The following is a 14,859-nucleotide window of genomic DNA, read 5'->3' as shown; positions in this document are numbered from 1 at the left end:
TTATGTTTAACTGCTATGTCTTCTGTGAAATGTAAAACCAATCATGTAACCTTGCTTGGAAAATAGTATAAAAGATGCGTTCAAAATGTGGGTCTTTGGGTACCTGTCTTGGGACAGGAGTCCACAGGGACCCCGGGCCCGAATAAAGCACCGCATAAACTGACACTCTGTTAGTTTGTGTTCTCATTATGGGCAACAGGCTAACAAAGATAGCAGGCATCCCCGAAAAAGGCAACGTTGTCCTTCATGTGAATCTTGAGAGCCCCGACACGAGCCACCTGCATTTTTTATCCAAGTAGCTAGTGACGTTTACCTGGGCCAGTGTGGCCAGCACCGCCCAGCTAGAGGCCTTCAGTCCCTCCCCCATTATGTTAGCGAAGCATGTGTGAGAACTCTGGAACTCCTCTCTCACATGCACTGTTTCACTCGAGGGGTCTTATCTATTTGGGTCTGGGGGCTTTACTTCATCCTCTCCTCCTCAGTTTCTCCTTCAAATATCCTCTACAGACAATGACCCAATTATAGAACACCAATGAAAATAGTTTATACAAGAAACTGTCTCTCCAAGGACAAAGTTAATTCAGCAGCTTCTGGAAACTTTTTCCTGCAACTTTGGAAAAAATTGGGCCAAGGGTAGTTTGTGGTAAAAAAAAACAAAAAAAACAAACCACAAAACCCCTCACTTTTTGTTTATACCAGTTAAACTTCTTTCAGGAGTTGAGTCCTACAGCACTGGAATGGGATCCTACCAGTCTGATCCCTGCACATGAAGCACTAAGCACCAGGAACCCCCAGGATGGGTGGGGGATAGCAGTCAGCCCCAGCCTCCCTGAGCTGCTCCAAGTGACAACCATGAAGACAGCAAAACATTCAAGTTAATGGAAACAAGTTTTTATTAAGTAACTTTTAATATCAGAAAAATAAAACTCTCATAATTCTCTTTACAGCAAATATATAATATCAGTGCTTTGGCCATCATAAGTTAAAGGGCCTTTATCATAAAATATATGTTTTAAACTTTACTAAAATTGAATTTATAATCCCTATGACCTCCCTACATATACATAACAAAGAGTGTAGTAAAATTAGCAAATACTAAGCTAGATCAATAGTTTATCATTCTTAGTTTGTGGTTTATAGAAGTGGTACACGCTCCTAATGTCTGTTGATTCCTTGGCTTATTAGTTGTGGTATACAATGCAATAAAACAAAATACATGCTCAGTGAACATTTTTTCACATTTACAAGACTGCAGTTAGAGATCAGGTTTCAATACTGACGTAACCATTCTACAAGCAATTATAGCAATAAAATTATGCAGTACATAATATGCCTTCAAGGCAACTCTTATACTGAAAATTATAAAATGAAAACAGTTATTTGTAAACTTTTATAGGAAATGTAACTCTTCAAGTGGAAATAAAGTTTTCTGTATATTTACTAGTTCAATACACAATTTCTTTTTTTTGTTATACGGAGAAAAAAAGATTGTCTTGGGATAATAATGCCTTAAAAATAAAAAAAAATGCATTTGAACTCTTCTTTGTGTCTTTGTTTGTTTTTGCTGTTTTAATATATGCTAGTAGATTTGGGAACGTACTGAGGATGAAAAAGCTAGAAACATCCACAGGTTGAAATGTAAGAAGCTCATTCAAGAGATTTTTTCTTTTTCTTTTTATTTTTAGAAAGACAGTTTTGAAATTAAGTAAACTGATTGCAGGGCCACTGTCACAGCTGCTGTCATGAATAATACAAGGGCATTTACACAACCCCTTTTTCATACTAAAAATAAAATATATATGTGTATTGGGTCTATGAGATCGAGTTAATTTCTGCATAGTAGCCCTCACAATGCTGTGCTTTGCATTGGTAGCTAGAAAGGTGTTGATAACACACCAGTGTTTTGGCTACTGCTGAGCACAGCATCCACACTGTAACATTCCTTCCCCAATCACGGGCAAGATCCTGGGACAGGACACAACCAGGCCAGCTGACTCAAACTAACCAAAGGGATATTCCATACCCTATGACCTCAGCTCAGGTATAAAGCTAAGGAAAGGAGGAGGAAGGGGAGAGCATTCATTGTTTACAATTTACCTACTGAGAAACCACTATGTGTTTTGAAAGCCCTGCATCCTAGGAAGTGGTCAGACATCACTGTTGATGGGAAGTAGAGAATAAACCTTCTTATTTTCCTTTTTGCTTATGTGAGCACAAACTTTTGCTTTTGCTTTAGGAAACTACCTTATCTCAAGCTATGAGTCGTTTTCCATCGTATTCTCTCTCCCCTGTCTGGTTGGGGAGTGATAGAGCAGCTTGGTGGGCAGCCGGCACCCAGCCAAGGTCAACCCACTACAGTAAGACATGAATTGAACATAAAAATGCTTTGAATTTTTTACATAGTCTCTCAAAAGGTATTTAAAGAACAGCTTGATCAGACTAATGAACAGAATGTCAGCATCATCACTATAAGTCAAAGTATGTGCATCCCAAAGCCCTTACTGTAAATGGATGAAGCCAGCCAGACTTTTTCCATATTACACTAAGAAAAGCAGTGGGTAGGAATTCACAAATTGAGACAGTCCTGATCCTCTGAACATACTGCCTTTATCAAAGACAAAATGGAGGTACATCAGGCAGCTTCTCTCTCCCTACCTTACTGTAATTTATTATCTGAACCTGCCAATAACGCAATCCATTTCAATAACTAAACTATGCTCTAAAACAAAAGATATTTGCAATGCTGAAGAATTAGGCATAAATTGTCACACAAAGGAAAAAATACTTCCCCAAACTTGTTTTTTAAAACTTGTAGAAGACAGCATTGGAAGTGTTGTTTGATACATTAATAATGCCACATACCCTCCAAGGCAGATGAGTACTTGTGCATTTAGGCAACAAGGTTCATTGCTGCCAGCACACAGAAGTCAAACACTTAACAGAGATCCTTTAGAAAAGCCTGCAAAATTTGGGGTTTTTTTGTTTGTTTTTCTGTTGTGCAATTTATGAAAACTTCCCCTCACTGTGCCATAACATTACACCAGATGTATCTGCTAAACATGCCATCTGCTTACACTGAACCGGACAGAGACCACTTAGGTTTAGTGTTACCAAAGCAGGCTTTTGAGAAAGTATAAGTTTATTAACAACTTCAGCCTAATCCCAAGAAAGCCCAAGTCAGAATTCATTAGAGGGTACCATTACACCCACGCCTTTAAGAGTCTTTAAAGTCCACATATAATAATATCTATATATATTTAAGAGTGGATTTGAATTGACTGAGTAACAGCTGTCTGGCAAACAGGACACAATGGTGTATCCTTTTCACAGATTTTGTTGGCACACTCCAGACAGAAGAGATTGTGGCCACAGGGGACCAGGGCTGCAATTACTTCACTCTCAAAGCAGATCACGCAGTCCTGCTTCTGTCTCGACTCAGGAGGCGAGCTGGACGTGGAGCCACCATTGGAAGATGAATAGCTGTTGGTGCCATTGGAGAATGCAGGAATGTAGATGGGAAGGCCTGTTTGGTGGTCAGCGCTAGGTGGGTCACTCCTCACTCTCCTAGACAGTGGGTGATCCAGGCTTTCTGGAAATGTGGGTGACAAGCGAGGAGTAGATGGCCGGCTCCCTTGGCGTTGAGGCTTGGCATTACTAACAGAGTCACTACCAAAGCCAGAGAGAGGGTTTACAGGTTCAAAAGGAGTCCAAATGGTTTGGGAAGGCGTTGGTAAGGAGTCGTACACAGGAGAGTCAACCGCAAGGTCTTCTGTGCTTACTGAAGGCAGTGTTTCTCCAAACCAAAAGTTGCCTGTGCTGAAAGGACTCGTTGGGCTGAAGTCAGCCAAGCTATTGCTTCCAAAATAGGAATCTGTGGAGCCACTTCTCAAGGAGCTGGAACTGTCATTCATGTAATTAGAAATCATTCTGGTGTGGCTAGGAGGGACAGGGTTAGAAGCAAGCCATGCAGAACTGAGAGTGCCTCCTTCAAACCTCACATCTGTACCATTGTAGTGGAAATCACTCTCTTCATTCAGCTTGATGTAGCTCCCAGTACGCATGGCTATATGCATCTCTATCTCCTCACGTGCACGGTCAACATTTTCAGGCATTCCCATGACTTCGAAGACTGGTTCCATGTCCCTGCTGGGGGTGACTATGTAGGTATGGGTCTGTTGCTGAATTCTTTTGATTGTAGCTCCTTTTGGTCCAACCACCAGCCCAACTATGTGGTAAGGCACCCTGACTTGGACTGTCATCTGACCTGGCAGGTTAAGGGTACATGGTAGGCCTCCCAGGGCAGGACCGTTCTTGTTGTGCGATGCTCTGATCATAGAGAAGTGTTCAGCAGCTGAGAGAATTTCCCTTTTGGCCATGGTTACATCCTCTTTTCGTCCAGTGACAACAAAGATGGGTTCTTCTCCACGAACAGGGGTCTTAATGTAAGTATTTGTCTTGGTCCTTAGTGCTTTTATTTTGCAACCTGTTTAAAGGAAACACACACAAGTTTAGCAAGACATTCACGTTTAGAAAGTCACAAGAAAGTCATCTATTTTAAGCTGTTTGAGAGCTTCAAAAAACTGTAGGGTGAAACCAGAAGTAGTCACATTAGAGAAAGCAGTAACAACTTCTACCTATTACTTCCAAACAGACCTCTGACACTTATACCCACAAACTATTTTAGCAATGTTTCTTGGGCTGGTTTAGCCAAGCAACTCCTCAATTCCTATTAGATGGCAAATAAACATGAATGGCTTTTTCCTCTGTCAGCCACCTTCATGATTATCCCATACATACTGGTAGGTTTAAATTTTTTCCCTTAATTGGGTATCCTTCAGTTATTTTTAAGATCCTGCAAAAGGAGTAAAGGCTCACACACAAGTCTGCTAATATATTAGCCTTTCACCGACAAGCACAACCTAAAAGCAAATTAAACATTTACAAGTGAGATAAGTGTCTGTATTGCAACATGTGTAGGATATATATAAAATTTATTAACTGAAAAGTCTCCATTTGCTTCCTGTTATCAATGTGCTATTTAAAACTTTACTCTTCCCTGTGGGATGAAGGAGCCACTCCTCAAACTGTCAAGTGGGAGTTCAAGCAGTTCACTGAATGCAAATAAGACTTACTATGTAATAGTATGTGCCTACGTCGAATTTCTCCCAATCATCTGCTGGGTTAAGAACTGGCTGGAGGGGCCGGGTCCAGAGTGGTGGTGAATGGTTGCCAGTTGGCAGCCAGTCACTAGTGGTGTCCCCCAGGGATCAGTATTAGGCCCAGTTCTATTTAATATCTTTATTGATGATCTGGATGAGGGGATTGACTGTACCGTTGGCAAATTTGCAGATGACACCAAGCTGGAGGGGTGTTGATCTGCTGAAAGGCAGGAGGGCTCTTCAGAGGGACCTGAACAAGCTGGAGAGATGGTCTGATTCCAACGGGATGAGGTTCAACAAGGTCAAGTGCCAGGTTCTGCACTTCGGCCACAACAACCCCATGCAGTGCTACAGGCTGGGGACAGAGTGGCTGGAGAGCAGCCAGGCAGAAAGGGACCTGGGAGTTTGGATTGACAGGAAGCTCAACAAGAGCCCGCAGTATGCCCAGGTGGCCAAAAAGGCCAATGGCATCCTGGTCTGTGTTAGGAACAGTGTGACCAGAGGACCAGGGAAGTGATCCTTCCCCTGTACTCAGCATTGCTGAGGCCACACCTGGAGTACTGTGTCCAGTTCTAGGCCCCTCAGTTGAGGAAGGATATTGAGGTGCTGGAGCAGGTCCAGAGAAGAGCAACGAGGCTGGTGAAGGGACTGGAGCACAAGTCCTATGAGGAGAGGCTGAGGGAGCTGAGGTTGTTTAGTCTGGAGAAGAGGAGGCTTAGAGGTGACCTCATCACTCTCTACAACTACCTGAAAGGTGGTTTTAGCCAGGTGGGTGTTGGTCTCTTCTCCCAGGCAACCAGCAGTAGGACAAGCTGTGCCAGGGGAGGTTTAGGTTGAATATTAGGAAGCAATTTTTTACAGAGAGAGTAATCAGACATTGGAATGGGCTGCCCAGGGAGGGGATGGATTCACTGTCCCTGGAGGTTTTTAAGATGAGACTGGATGTGGCACTTAGTGCCATGGTCTAGTAACCATGGTGGTGTTGGATCAAGGGTTGGACTTGATGATCTCAGAGGTCTTTTCCAACACAGTTGATTCTATAAATTCTATTCTATGATTCATTGAGTAAATACAGTCTGAAATAGAAGCAAAAAGTTAATGAAACATTGATCTTTTATTTTGGGGGACTGAGTTATAAAGTATGCTATGACACAGTGACAACAGGCTCTTTCCTAAGATGTTCAAGGCATTTTGAAAAGCATGGTGCATATAGAAGCCTCTTTTACCTATCACAGGACCAGAAAGGCAGGCAGTGTGAAAGTAAGAGACACAAGCATGTCCATGACATGCAAGATAGTCTACTGGATTCAGCCTTCACTGAATTTATCCTATTTTAACACAAATTCAAAAGTATGTCACATTAAATGTTATTTTATAGTGAACCTCATCTTGAAAAAACTAAGTAACATTTGCATATCAAGTGTTTTAAGCATCATTTCACTTGCAGTAATTTGTTCACCTTTTCGTTATTTACTTTAAGCATCTCATAACTGTCTGTGTACTCAAAATAGTCTCTCCAAATAGTGTTTTGTCAGTCCTTTGCACCCAAAGTATCACTAGCAATAAATTTTACAATTAGAAACCACTCAAAGATGCATTTTATTCAGTACTATCTACTAATAAAAAAAAAGTAGCACAAACATGCAGATGCTGGTTGGAATACAGGGGAGGAAGAGCTGCTTCTCACAGGACCCCTGCACACAGCAAGGACAAAGGCTGAACACAACAGCCCTTTGCTTCCAGGACACAGCTGGAGAGGAAGTTCATTATCTTCAATAGCTGGTCCAGAGGGCTCCCTTGAGGGAAGGAGTGAGGTACAGGCATATCTGTGCAAGGGAGGGGATGCAGATCCAAGAGCCGAACATGTTGATCAGCAAGAGCAGCATCAGTGGGAGAGAACAAACCTGTAAGCTTCTATCTCCCACTACAGAAGAAAACCTGGAGACCTCAAATACTTTAACCAAGAGCCAAGGAATCACAGTCAACCATTTTGGGCTGTGCTAGATCAAAGGAAGCAGGACTTCGACCCTATTGGTGCCAAGCTAACAGGTGGAAAAAGAGGGCAGCTTTAAGAATCTCTGATGATGTTGAGAAAGCTTCCCAAGAGAAGGCTGCTCAAAAGCTCTCAAGGATATTTCCCTCTTCTGAAAAACAAAAGCCTTGGTTCAAGAACCATGTAGAAACTCTTTAATAAAGATTTCTTAGGAATGTATCAATTTATCAATTGATATATATATCAATCTAGTACAAAATGAAGTAGTCAGCCTACACACTGTTTCCCTCTATGTGTCAGGCCAGGACACTATCAAATCAGCCATCTCACAGGCAGAAGAATACTCCAATTCTCAAGACAGATGGCAACTCAGTAAACAAGTTACATGCAGCAAAAAAGCCAGAGGGCAGCAACTTGTACTATTAATTACTTGCACTACTGCAGCACCAGGACTAAGGTAGCAGCTGCTGAGGAAGATACAGTAGTAGATAATAAATAAGAGAGGGAATACATCCAACAGATAACTACAGGGGAAAAAAAAAGTTTTCTTCATTAAGAACATTGATCTAGCGAATGAAACAAATTAGTGAGAGCAACAGTGTTGGTAAAGCTGACCTGCACAAGGGTAATAAAAAGCAACACCATTCATGCCGTGCAGCAGATGGTCAATAAAGGAAGACTGCAAAAAACTATGCAAATCTTCACCTACACCAAACCCTTAATTCAAAAATGCTAATAGACCTGTGTTTCTATACACAAAATCCCACAGTATGTTGTCCAAGGTAAAATGAACTAGAAGGTAAAAAGTAACAAATACTGTGTCTTTGTTCAAAGGAGAAACAGAGAACCTGATGCAGACCACAGAACTACTGACTCACACCAGTGAAGGAAACTGAGATCTGATCAGACACTGACAAAATCTCATGCACTTGAAGGAATACCTGAAAGAGAAAAACTAAAGGCATTCTTAAGGAGTAACTGAAATTGGAAACAAATGCTTGATTTAAAGCTTTTTGGCGTTTTCTTTTGATTAAATAAAAATGTACTAGCGCTCAGCAGCATTTTTTGTTACAGGAAGTTTGCAGCCTTATCCCTGTTAAATTTTTTGCCTACAATGGGAAATTGGCCCTGTGAGGTAGCAGTATTGCATCAAAACAAAATTTAAGATCTTTGAGATGTCCAACACTTTGTTCTCAACAAAGTTTCTCTTCCAGAAATTCAGACCACAGTGTACTAGAAGAGAGGGTAACAGGCTAAGACACATCTGCTGACTTTACTAACAGCTTGAAAGAATTCACCACTGTACTCTCATGCCAGACAGGTTAATCCAGTGCAGTTCAGAAGCGCATAAATCAATATTTCTATGTGTATGTTATAGACTTAAAAAAGGAAACCATACTCTTTTATAACATAACAATTTTACAAGAAAAACAAAAGGACCAAATGATTAGAAATTGATATTTTACCTAAGATTTTTGTTTTAAACTTCAGCTTCATTAAAAAAAATAATCTTACTTGTGAACTACAGAATTTCTGGCAGACTACACAGTCTCCCGAGTGTGCACTGCATTTGGTGTGTTTCACATCCAACAAGCTAGACAAGAGCAGTGTTTATGAGCGAGGATTTATGATCCCAGCTGGAAAACCTGCACCCTTCTAATACACTTTGCAACTTGTGTTGGATCTTTGTATAGCACAAATGACAAATAGCATAACTGAAATTATGTTTGCTACACAGTACCAGAGCAAAAGGCCACTGAAAATTCAGCAGTAATTTCAGACTGTACCAGGCCACAGCATGCTCATGTTTCAGTTCCTGGAGTTCCAGGCTCTAAAAATGTCAATACTTCAACTACTCAGAAAAATAGCTTTTCAACAGAAAAAGAAATAGTTCCATTTTTCTTTCAGTCTTTAGAACAAGCTATTAAATATAGCATTTAATAACCTGCTTGTTATAGAAGAGGCAAAAAAAAAAATTGAAGTATAACTGCCTTTTTCACTTAAGTTAGTTAAACCTGTGGTCTTTATTGTCTGTGGCAATCAGCTGACACTGAGAAACATGACAACTTCAGTGAAATTAAACTTATCCATGAGAGTGGAAATCTTAAACATCCAGTTTTTTAAAAAAACAACATGCAATTCAGGCTATGTAGTTATGCTTATGCTGACTACTCCTTACAGGTAATTAATAACCAGTCAAGGCTATAAGTATTGTCAGTAATATTATCATCACAACACATTGAAACATAAACCCAGATATTCACTATTTTTGAAAGTATTATAATTATCCTACCATAGGATATCTATGTACTGTACTTAGCTAATACAAGTATTTGCTCTAGGATTGTTTTAGCACTTTGCCACTACCTGAGAGTGATAGCTATTGTTTTTATTTGGCTGTTCAACTATGCTAGATAGTTATCATCTACCAACTTATCAGAATTATGTTTTTGTTTTAATTTACAGGACTATTTTAAGCAAAGTAATATTTTTCTCAAGAGCCCACATTCAAAAACAAAGAACAAAAAAGAGTCCACGATCATTAAATCTGCATTAAAGTGTTGCTTTAGAGTTAAGTAGCTTCCAACTCTAGTGATATTTTAGGGAGAAAACAACATCGCCAACCTCATTGAGGATATAAACACTTGGAAAAATCACATTACTTGGATAGTCAAAACATTAGTATTAGCAAATATATTTCAGCAATCACTATCTGAAGACAGTCAATAGACTCAGGGATAAAGCATCTCTACAGGACAGACTTTTGTCTGTTCCAGCACCTTTCAGGTTTTCTGTTCATGTCTTCAGACACCACCTCTCTTTTTGCATTATTCAAAAGATATTTTAGTGTTTAAACGTCTTAGTTTAAGTGTAAAGAGAGTAGCAGGAGGCACTGAAGACTCACCATCACCAATTTTACATAGAGGAAACAGTTTTCAGGTGATCCACAGCAGACTTTTGCAAGTCCTTCATGTGATTTAGAGATTAAAACAAAACCTTCCAAGTTAGATCTCCAGAAGTTGGTTTTTTTTAAGTCTGGATACATGCTTATTTAATTTTGGGTATATGCCCTACGCCAGCTTTTCTCATGCAAACAAGGTCACCTCCTCGGTGACAAAGCTTTCTTGCTACCACTTCTCAAGAATACTTTCTCCAACTTTATGTTTCTAAACCAATGCAACTTTGTGCATGCAGGATTTTTAGCTGCTGACAGCAAAGGAAGTAACTTTTCTGATCAGCATGATGACTGGCCTACTTAGCAAAGGTTGGATTCAACAGCTAGTTTGAATTAATACAGGAAGTCTGTACAATGCCATGAATGGAATCTAGTTTTCCTGGCTCCCATTCACATGCCTTTACAAGAATAAAAGGATACAAATATCTTTTCCTTTGTTGTTCACCTTTGGGATTCTTCCACCTCAAAGACTACAAAGAAATATATTACACTACCCTAACCAGTGTCTGTCAGTTTCGTTATTTTTGGGGGGCAAGGGGAATAAGAAAAGGTAACATTTAAGATTAAAAAAAAAAAAAAGCAACAAAAAAAAGGCACAAAAACCTGTCAGGTTTCAGAAATACTACATGACTTCTTTTTTTAAGATGGAACACTCAACTATTCATTAAAATCTTAAGCCAGTGATGTAAATGCTTCCAGCAGCAAGACATTTAACTACTGTCACATTTCAAGCACTCCACACCTTCTATAGCTGCAATATCCCACATCTATGCACAGCTACCAGCACAAATTTGGGAAGCACAGTTGCCCACATAAGAACCTGGGCTGCATCAAAAGAAGCATGCCCATCAGGTCAAGGAAGGTGATTATCCCCTTCAACTCTGCCCTTGTGAGACCCCCACCTGGAGTACTACACCCAGCTCTGGGGTACACAGCACAAGAAAGACATGGACCTGTTAAAGAGGGTCCATAGGAGGGCCATGAAGATGATCAGATGATTGGAGCACCTCTCCTATGAAGACAGGCTGAGAAAGCTGGGGTTGTCCAGCATGGAGAAGAGAAGGCTTCAGAGAGACCTCATTGCAGCCTTCCAGTACCTAAAGGGGGCTTATAAAAAGGAAGGAGAGGGGCTTTTTATACAGATAGTGACAGGACAAGGGGCAATGGTTTTAAACTGAAAGAGGGTAGGTTTAGATTAGATGTTAGGAAAAAATTCTTTACTCTAAGGGTGGTGAAGCACTGGAACAGGTTGCCCAGAGAAGTTGTGGATGCCCCATCCCTGGAAGTATTCAAGGACAGGTTGGATGGGGCTTTGAGCAAACTGGTGTAATGGAAGGTGTCCCAACCCACGGCAAGGGGGTTGGAACTAGATGAGTTAAGGTCCTTTCCAAACCATTCTGTGATTCTATAATGTAACCAGCTGGTTAGGATGTGTGCTAGGAAGAGAATATGCAGCATCTTCATTTTTAGAGAGAGCAGAACAATCTGTGAAGGATGCAGCTCTGATCAGCCTTGCTCAAGGCAGACCAAGCTGCACTACAGCTGACAACACTTTGTGGGCTAGAGCAGACACATGCAAAGCAAGTGGATGAGAGCAAGAGCCCATGCAATGAGCCAGCACAGTTCTGGGTCATAAAAGGAGATGCAAGGACAAGTATTTCTAAGACATTTAACAAATATTTAGTGGAACTAATACAACTTCCATAAGGCAGTCTCTAAGCATGTCTCCCCTGAATGAGAATTTTGAAGAGCCTCCTTACACAAAGCTTTCATGCAAGTAAGTTCGGTAACAATTTTTTTAGTTCTCCCTCCACTCCTTCCTCTTTTGTAGTCCTAATTCTTTGTATTATACAATCCCTCCCCACTGAGGCTAAATATTTTATCACAAGCCAAACAATGTGACATCAGATAAGAAATAAAAGCAGAAGCAGCAAATGAACTCTTCAGGAACAATGATCCTATTTTTATGCAAACACCATTATCTTCTTTTTAAGTGACTCGAGGTACCTAAAAAATATACTACAGAGAACAATCCTGAACTGGTGGAGAATAAACACGGCAGCCTAATCAGTCCTTGAAACCCAATAGTTTGTATTTCTCCTTTAGAGGACTATAGCAATCAGTTTTCATTTTTGTTTTCCACCCTGCACTCTGCCCACCATCCCCAATGACACATGAACAGTCTTAAGACATTCAAACACCATTTCTTGGAAGAGACATTTTCTGCTTGAACAGAGAACTTGTCTGCATCAGAGGAAGCTACCTGCAAATTTCTGCAGCACAGCCTTTCATTCTCCTTTGACACACACAACAAAACCCCCACCCTTAACTACTAAAATTCTAAAATAAAAAGTAGAAGGAGAAAACAAGTCTGCCTAAGCATTGGCACTTGGTGGGCCTTTCTTAAGCACCACATTGGTTTAGACCAATTTTACAATTTCTTCCATACTCAATGGAAAAAAAACCCAACCAAATGCCACATTGATGTAGAGAGACCAGGCAGCATAACTGATGACCTCTGATAACTCATTATCAGAGCCCATCAGCAAATGAGACACACCATCCCCTAACCAATAAACACAGAAAGGGAAGAGGAAGAGAGTGGCAACTTCATTGTCTGCATTTCCACACCTACACTTAACACTGCTCAGTGCTTCTCTTGATATATAAAAAGGGCTTTTACAATTAGGTTCACCACTAGAAAGCTAGTGCAAAACATCATCTTTCTAACTCCTCCAAGCACCGTTCCCACGAGAGCACATGAAAGGCCAACAACAAATGTGACATCACTGATATGACTGCATACTAATGGCATAATAGAGACCCACTGAGTGTAGCAACAGCAATCAACAGGAAGCCACAACCTGAGCAGAAAGACAAGGGCTTTCAGAGAGGAGGGCTACACATGGCTCCTTTCTCCATCTCATTGGCTCCTCACGTCTCACTTTGTCCCAGTGGATGCCATGGAAAGCTGTAGGAACAGTGTTAGCCCATACCCTGCTCTCCAAGGAAAATTAAAGTCCTTCACCCAAAAGTCTTTGTAAAATACAGTCCCAAGTTCCTACAGTGAAAGGCAACTTCTCACTAAAGACCATGAGCAGACTGTCACTGAAGAGCAAGGCCCGTGCCAACACCTACCTGTACGTGGCCAGGCTATACACTGCATTTTCCAGCTCAAATGAAGAATAACGGAAGGTGTGAGCTAACCCAGTTCTTGCCCTCACCTTCTCAAGCAGGGCTAGTCTGGTGCCAGCATCCTGTCCACCGTGGGGAAGCCGGGGTCTGGACGGGAGAGTTCCGCCCTAGGAGGCACGAAGCTACTACTGAGGCAAGGGGCTCCTGCAGCTGGCCCTGAAGAGGCACGCCCCAAAGGTGTGTGGGGAGAGGCCTGCCACAAACCCCGGGGAAGGACAGCAGGCCCAGGCCGCCTCACACCCCCATCCGGTGCCCCACACACCTATTCGGCCCCCCACTTACCCTGGCGGCCCACGATCTCGGCCACATGCTCAGAGCTTGGCACGGGCACGCACTCGGTGGTGTTGACGCTCTTTCGGCGGAGCAGTACCGTCTGCTCGTCACTGAGGCCCACTGCGCCGCCGCCGTCGTAAGCGTGGGACAGCATTGCCGCCATCATGCCCTGAGGATCGTGCGCCCCCCCCAATGCCTCCTGCGAATCGAAGGCGGGCGAGAGCAGGACGGAGCCCAGCGCCGGCAGCAGCGGGAGTGGCTGGGAGGACGAGGAAAACGAGGAGAGCAGCAGCAGCGAGGCCAGGTGGTCCTCCTCGTCCTCGTCGTCCTCCTCCAGCTCCAGGTCTCCCTCATCCCCCGCCGCCGCCTCCCCCGCCCCTCCAGGCCTCGGGTCCCCGGGGAGGTCGGGCGGCGGTGCCAAGCCCACCCGCCACTGGGCCACCCCCATCACTCCGCTGCCTCTGGCGAGCAAGCCGCGGTCGCGGAAGCCGAGGCCGGAGAGGCGCTGCTGGAGCAGCGGCAGCGGGGAGAGGGGGAGGTGCGGAGGGTCGGCGGCGCGGGAGGCCGTAGCGGCGCTGCTGCTCGGCATGGCGGGGGAGGCACTGCGGGCCAGGCGGGGCAGAGCCTACCGGCACGAAGCCGCCATGCCGTGACGGGCACGGCCCAGGCGCCAGGGCCGCGCTCTCAGCGCGCCTTTAGCCTCATGATGCTCCCCTCAGCAGGGCCGCCGATGGCGGCGGAAGGAGAGAGGGGAGCAGCAGCAAGGAGGCGAAGAAGATAATACCGCCCTCCCCACTCTCGCCGACGCGGTATTGAGCAGCAGAGCCGGTTCCTGGGCGGGACTGAGGGTGGACGAGGCCTGCGGGGTGTGGGGAGGGCCCGCCCTCGGCCCCACCGCCTCCGCGCTTCGGGGAGCCCTGGGATGGCGGGGCGCTGTGACTTAAGGCGGCCTGGCTCACACACCCCGGTGAGAAAGGGCGAGCCCCAAAACGGACAAAAATAAACCCCAAAAGCCTCTGATAGACGCGGTACTCTCTTTCTCCTCATACCTTCTTGTGTGTTTCCCCACTGAGGTGAAGGCTCTGTGATGCACCGGTTACAGTTGTGCAGGTTTTCATATCAGCCCCTCAGTGTGTGTATGTTCCAGTCACAGGTTAAAATTGTCAGGTGAAATGTGAAGAAGCTTGTTTGAAAATGTGATTATGCTGTCGTAGAGTCAGAAATGCACAAGGACTGTGTGACTGAAGTGAAATGATGAACAGGGAGTGAAGTCCACTAGGACC

The 14,859-nt window shown here is 43.3% G+C and overlaps 1 protein-coding gene across 1 annotated transcript; it reads right to left on the bottom strand.

Moving 5' to 3' along the window:
• Positions 1-3,257: 3,257 nt before the first annotated feature.
• On the bottom strand, positions 3,258-13,913 carry MEX3C (mex-3 RNA binding family member C). Its single transcript, XM_027907449.1, has 2 exons — positions 13,586-13,913; positions 3,258-4,483 (listed from the first exon to the last, which is right to left on the bottom strand). Exons 1-2 carry the CDS (start codon positions 13,740-13,742, stop codon positions 3,258-3,260), a joined length of 1,383 nt encoding a protein of 460 aa, XP_027763250.1. The 5' UTR covers positions 13,743-13,913.
• Between the last annotated feature and the right edge of the window lie 946 nt (positions 13,914-14,859).

This window comes from Empidonax traillii, unplaced genomic scaffold (genome assembly GCF_003031625.1).
Source record: "Empidonax traillii isolate 1590-97213 ecotype Southwest subspecies unplaced genomic scaffold, ASM303162v1 scaffold1470:size116804, whole genome shotgun sequence".
Taxonomy (NCBI): Eukaryota; Metazoa; Chordata; class Aves; order Passeriformes; family Tyrannidae; genus Empidonax; species Empidonax traillii.
Note: the sequence above shows the minus strand (reverse complement) of the source record. Positions and strands in the feature narration are given on the sequence as shown.

Coding starts and splice junctions, on each gene's coding strand:
- MEX3C (XM_027907449.1), bottom strand. CDS start 13,742: ATGATGGCGGCAATGCTGTCCCACGCTTACGACGGCGGCGGCGCAGTG. Junction 4,484..13,585: donor CGAGATCGTGGGCCGCCAGG/GTAAGTGGGGGG, acceptor TCCTTTAAACAG/GTTGCAAAATAAAAGCACTA.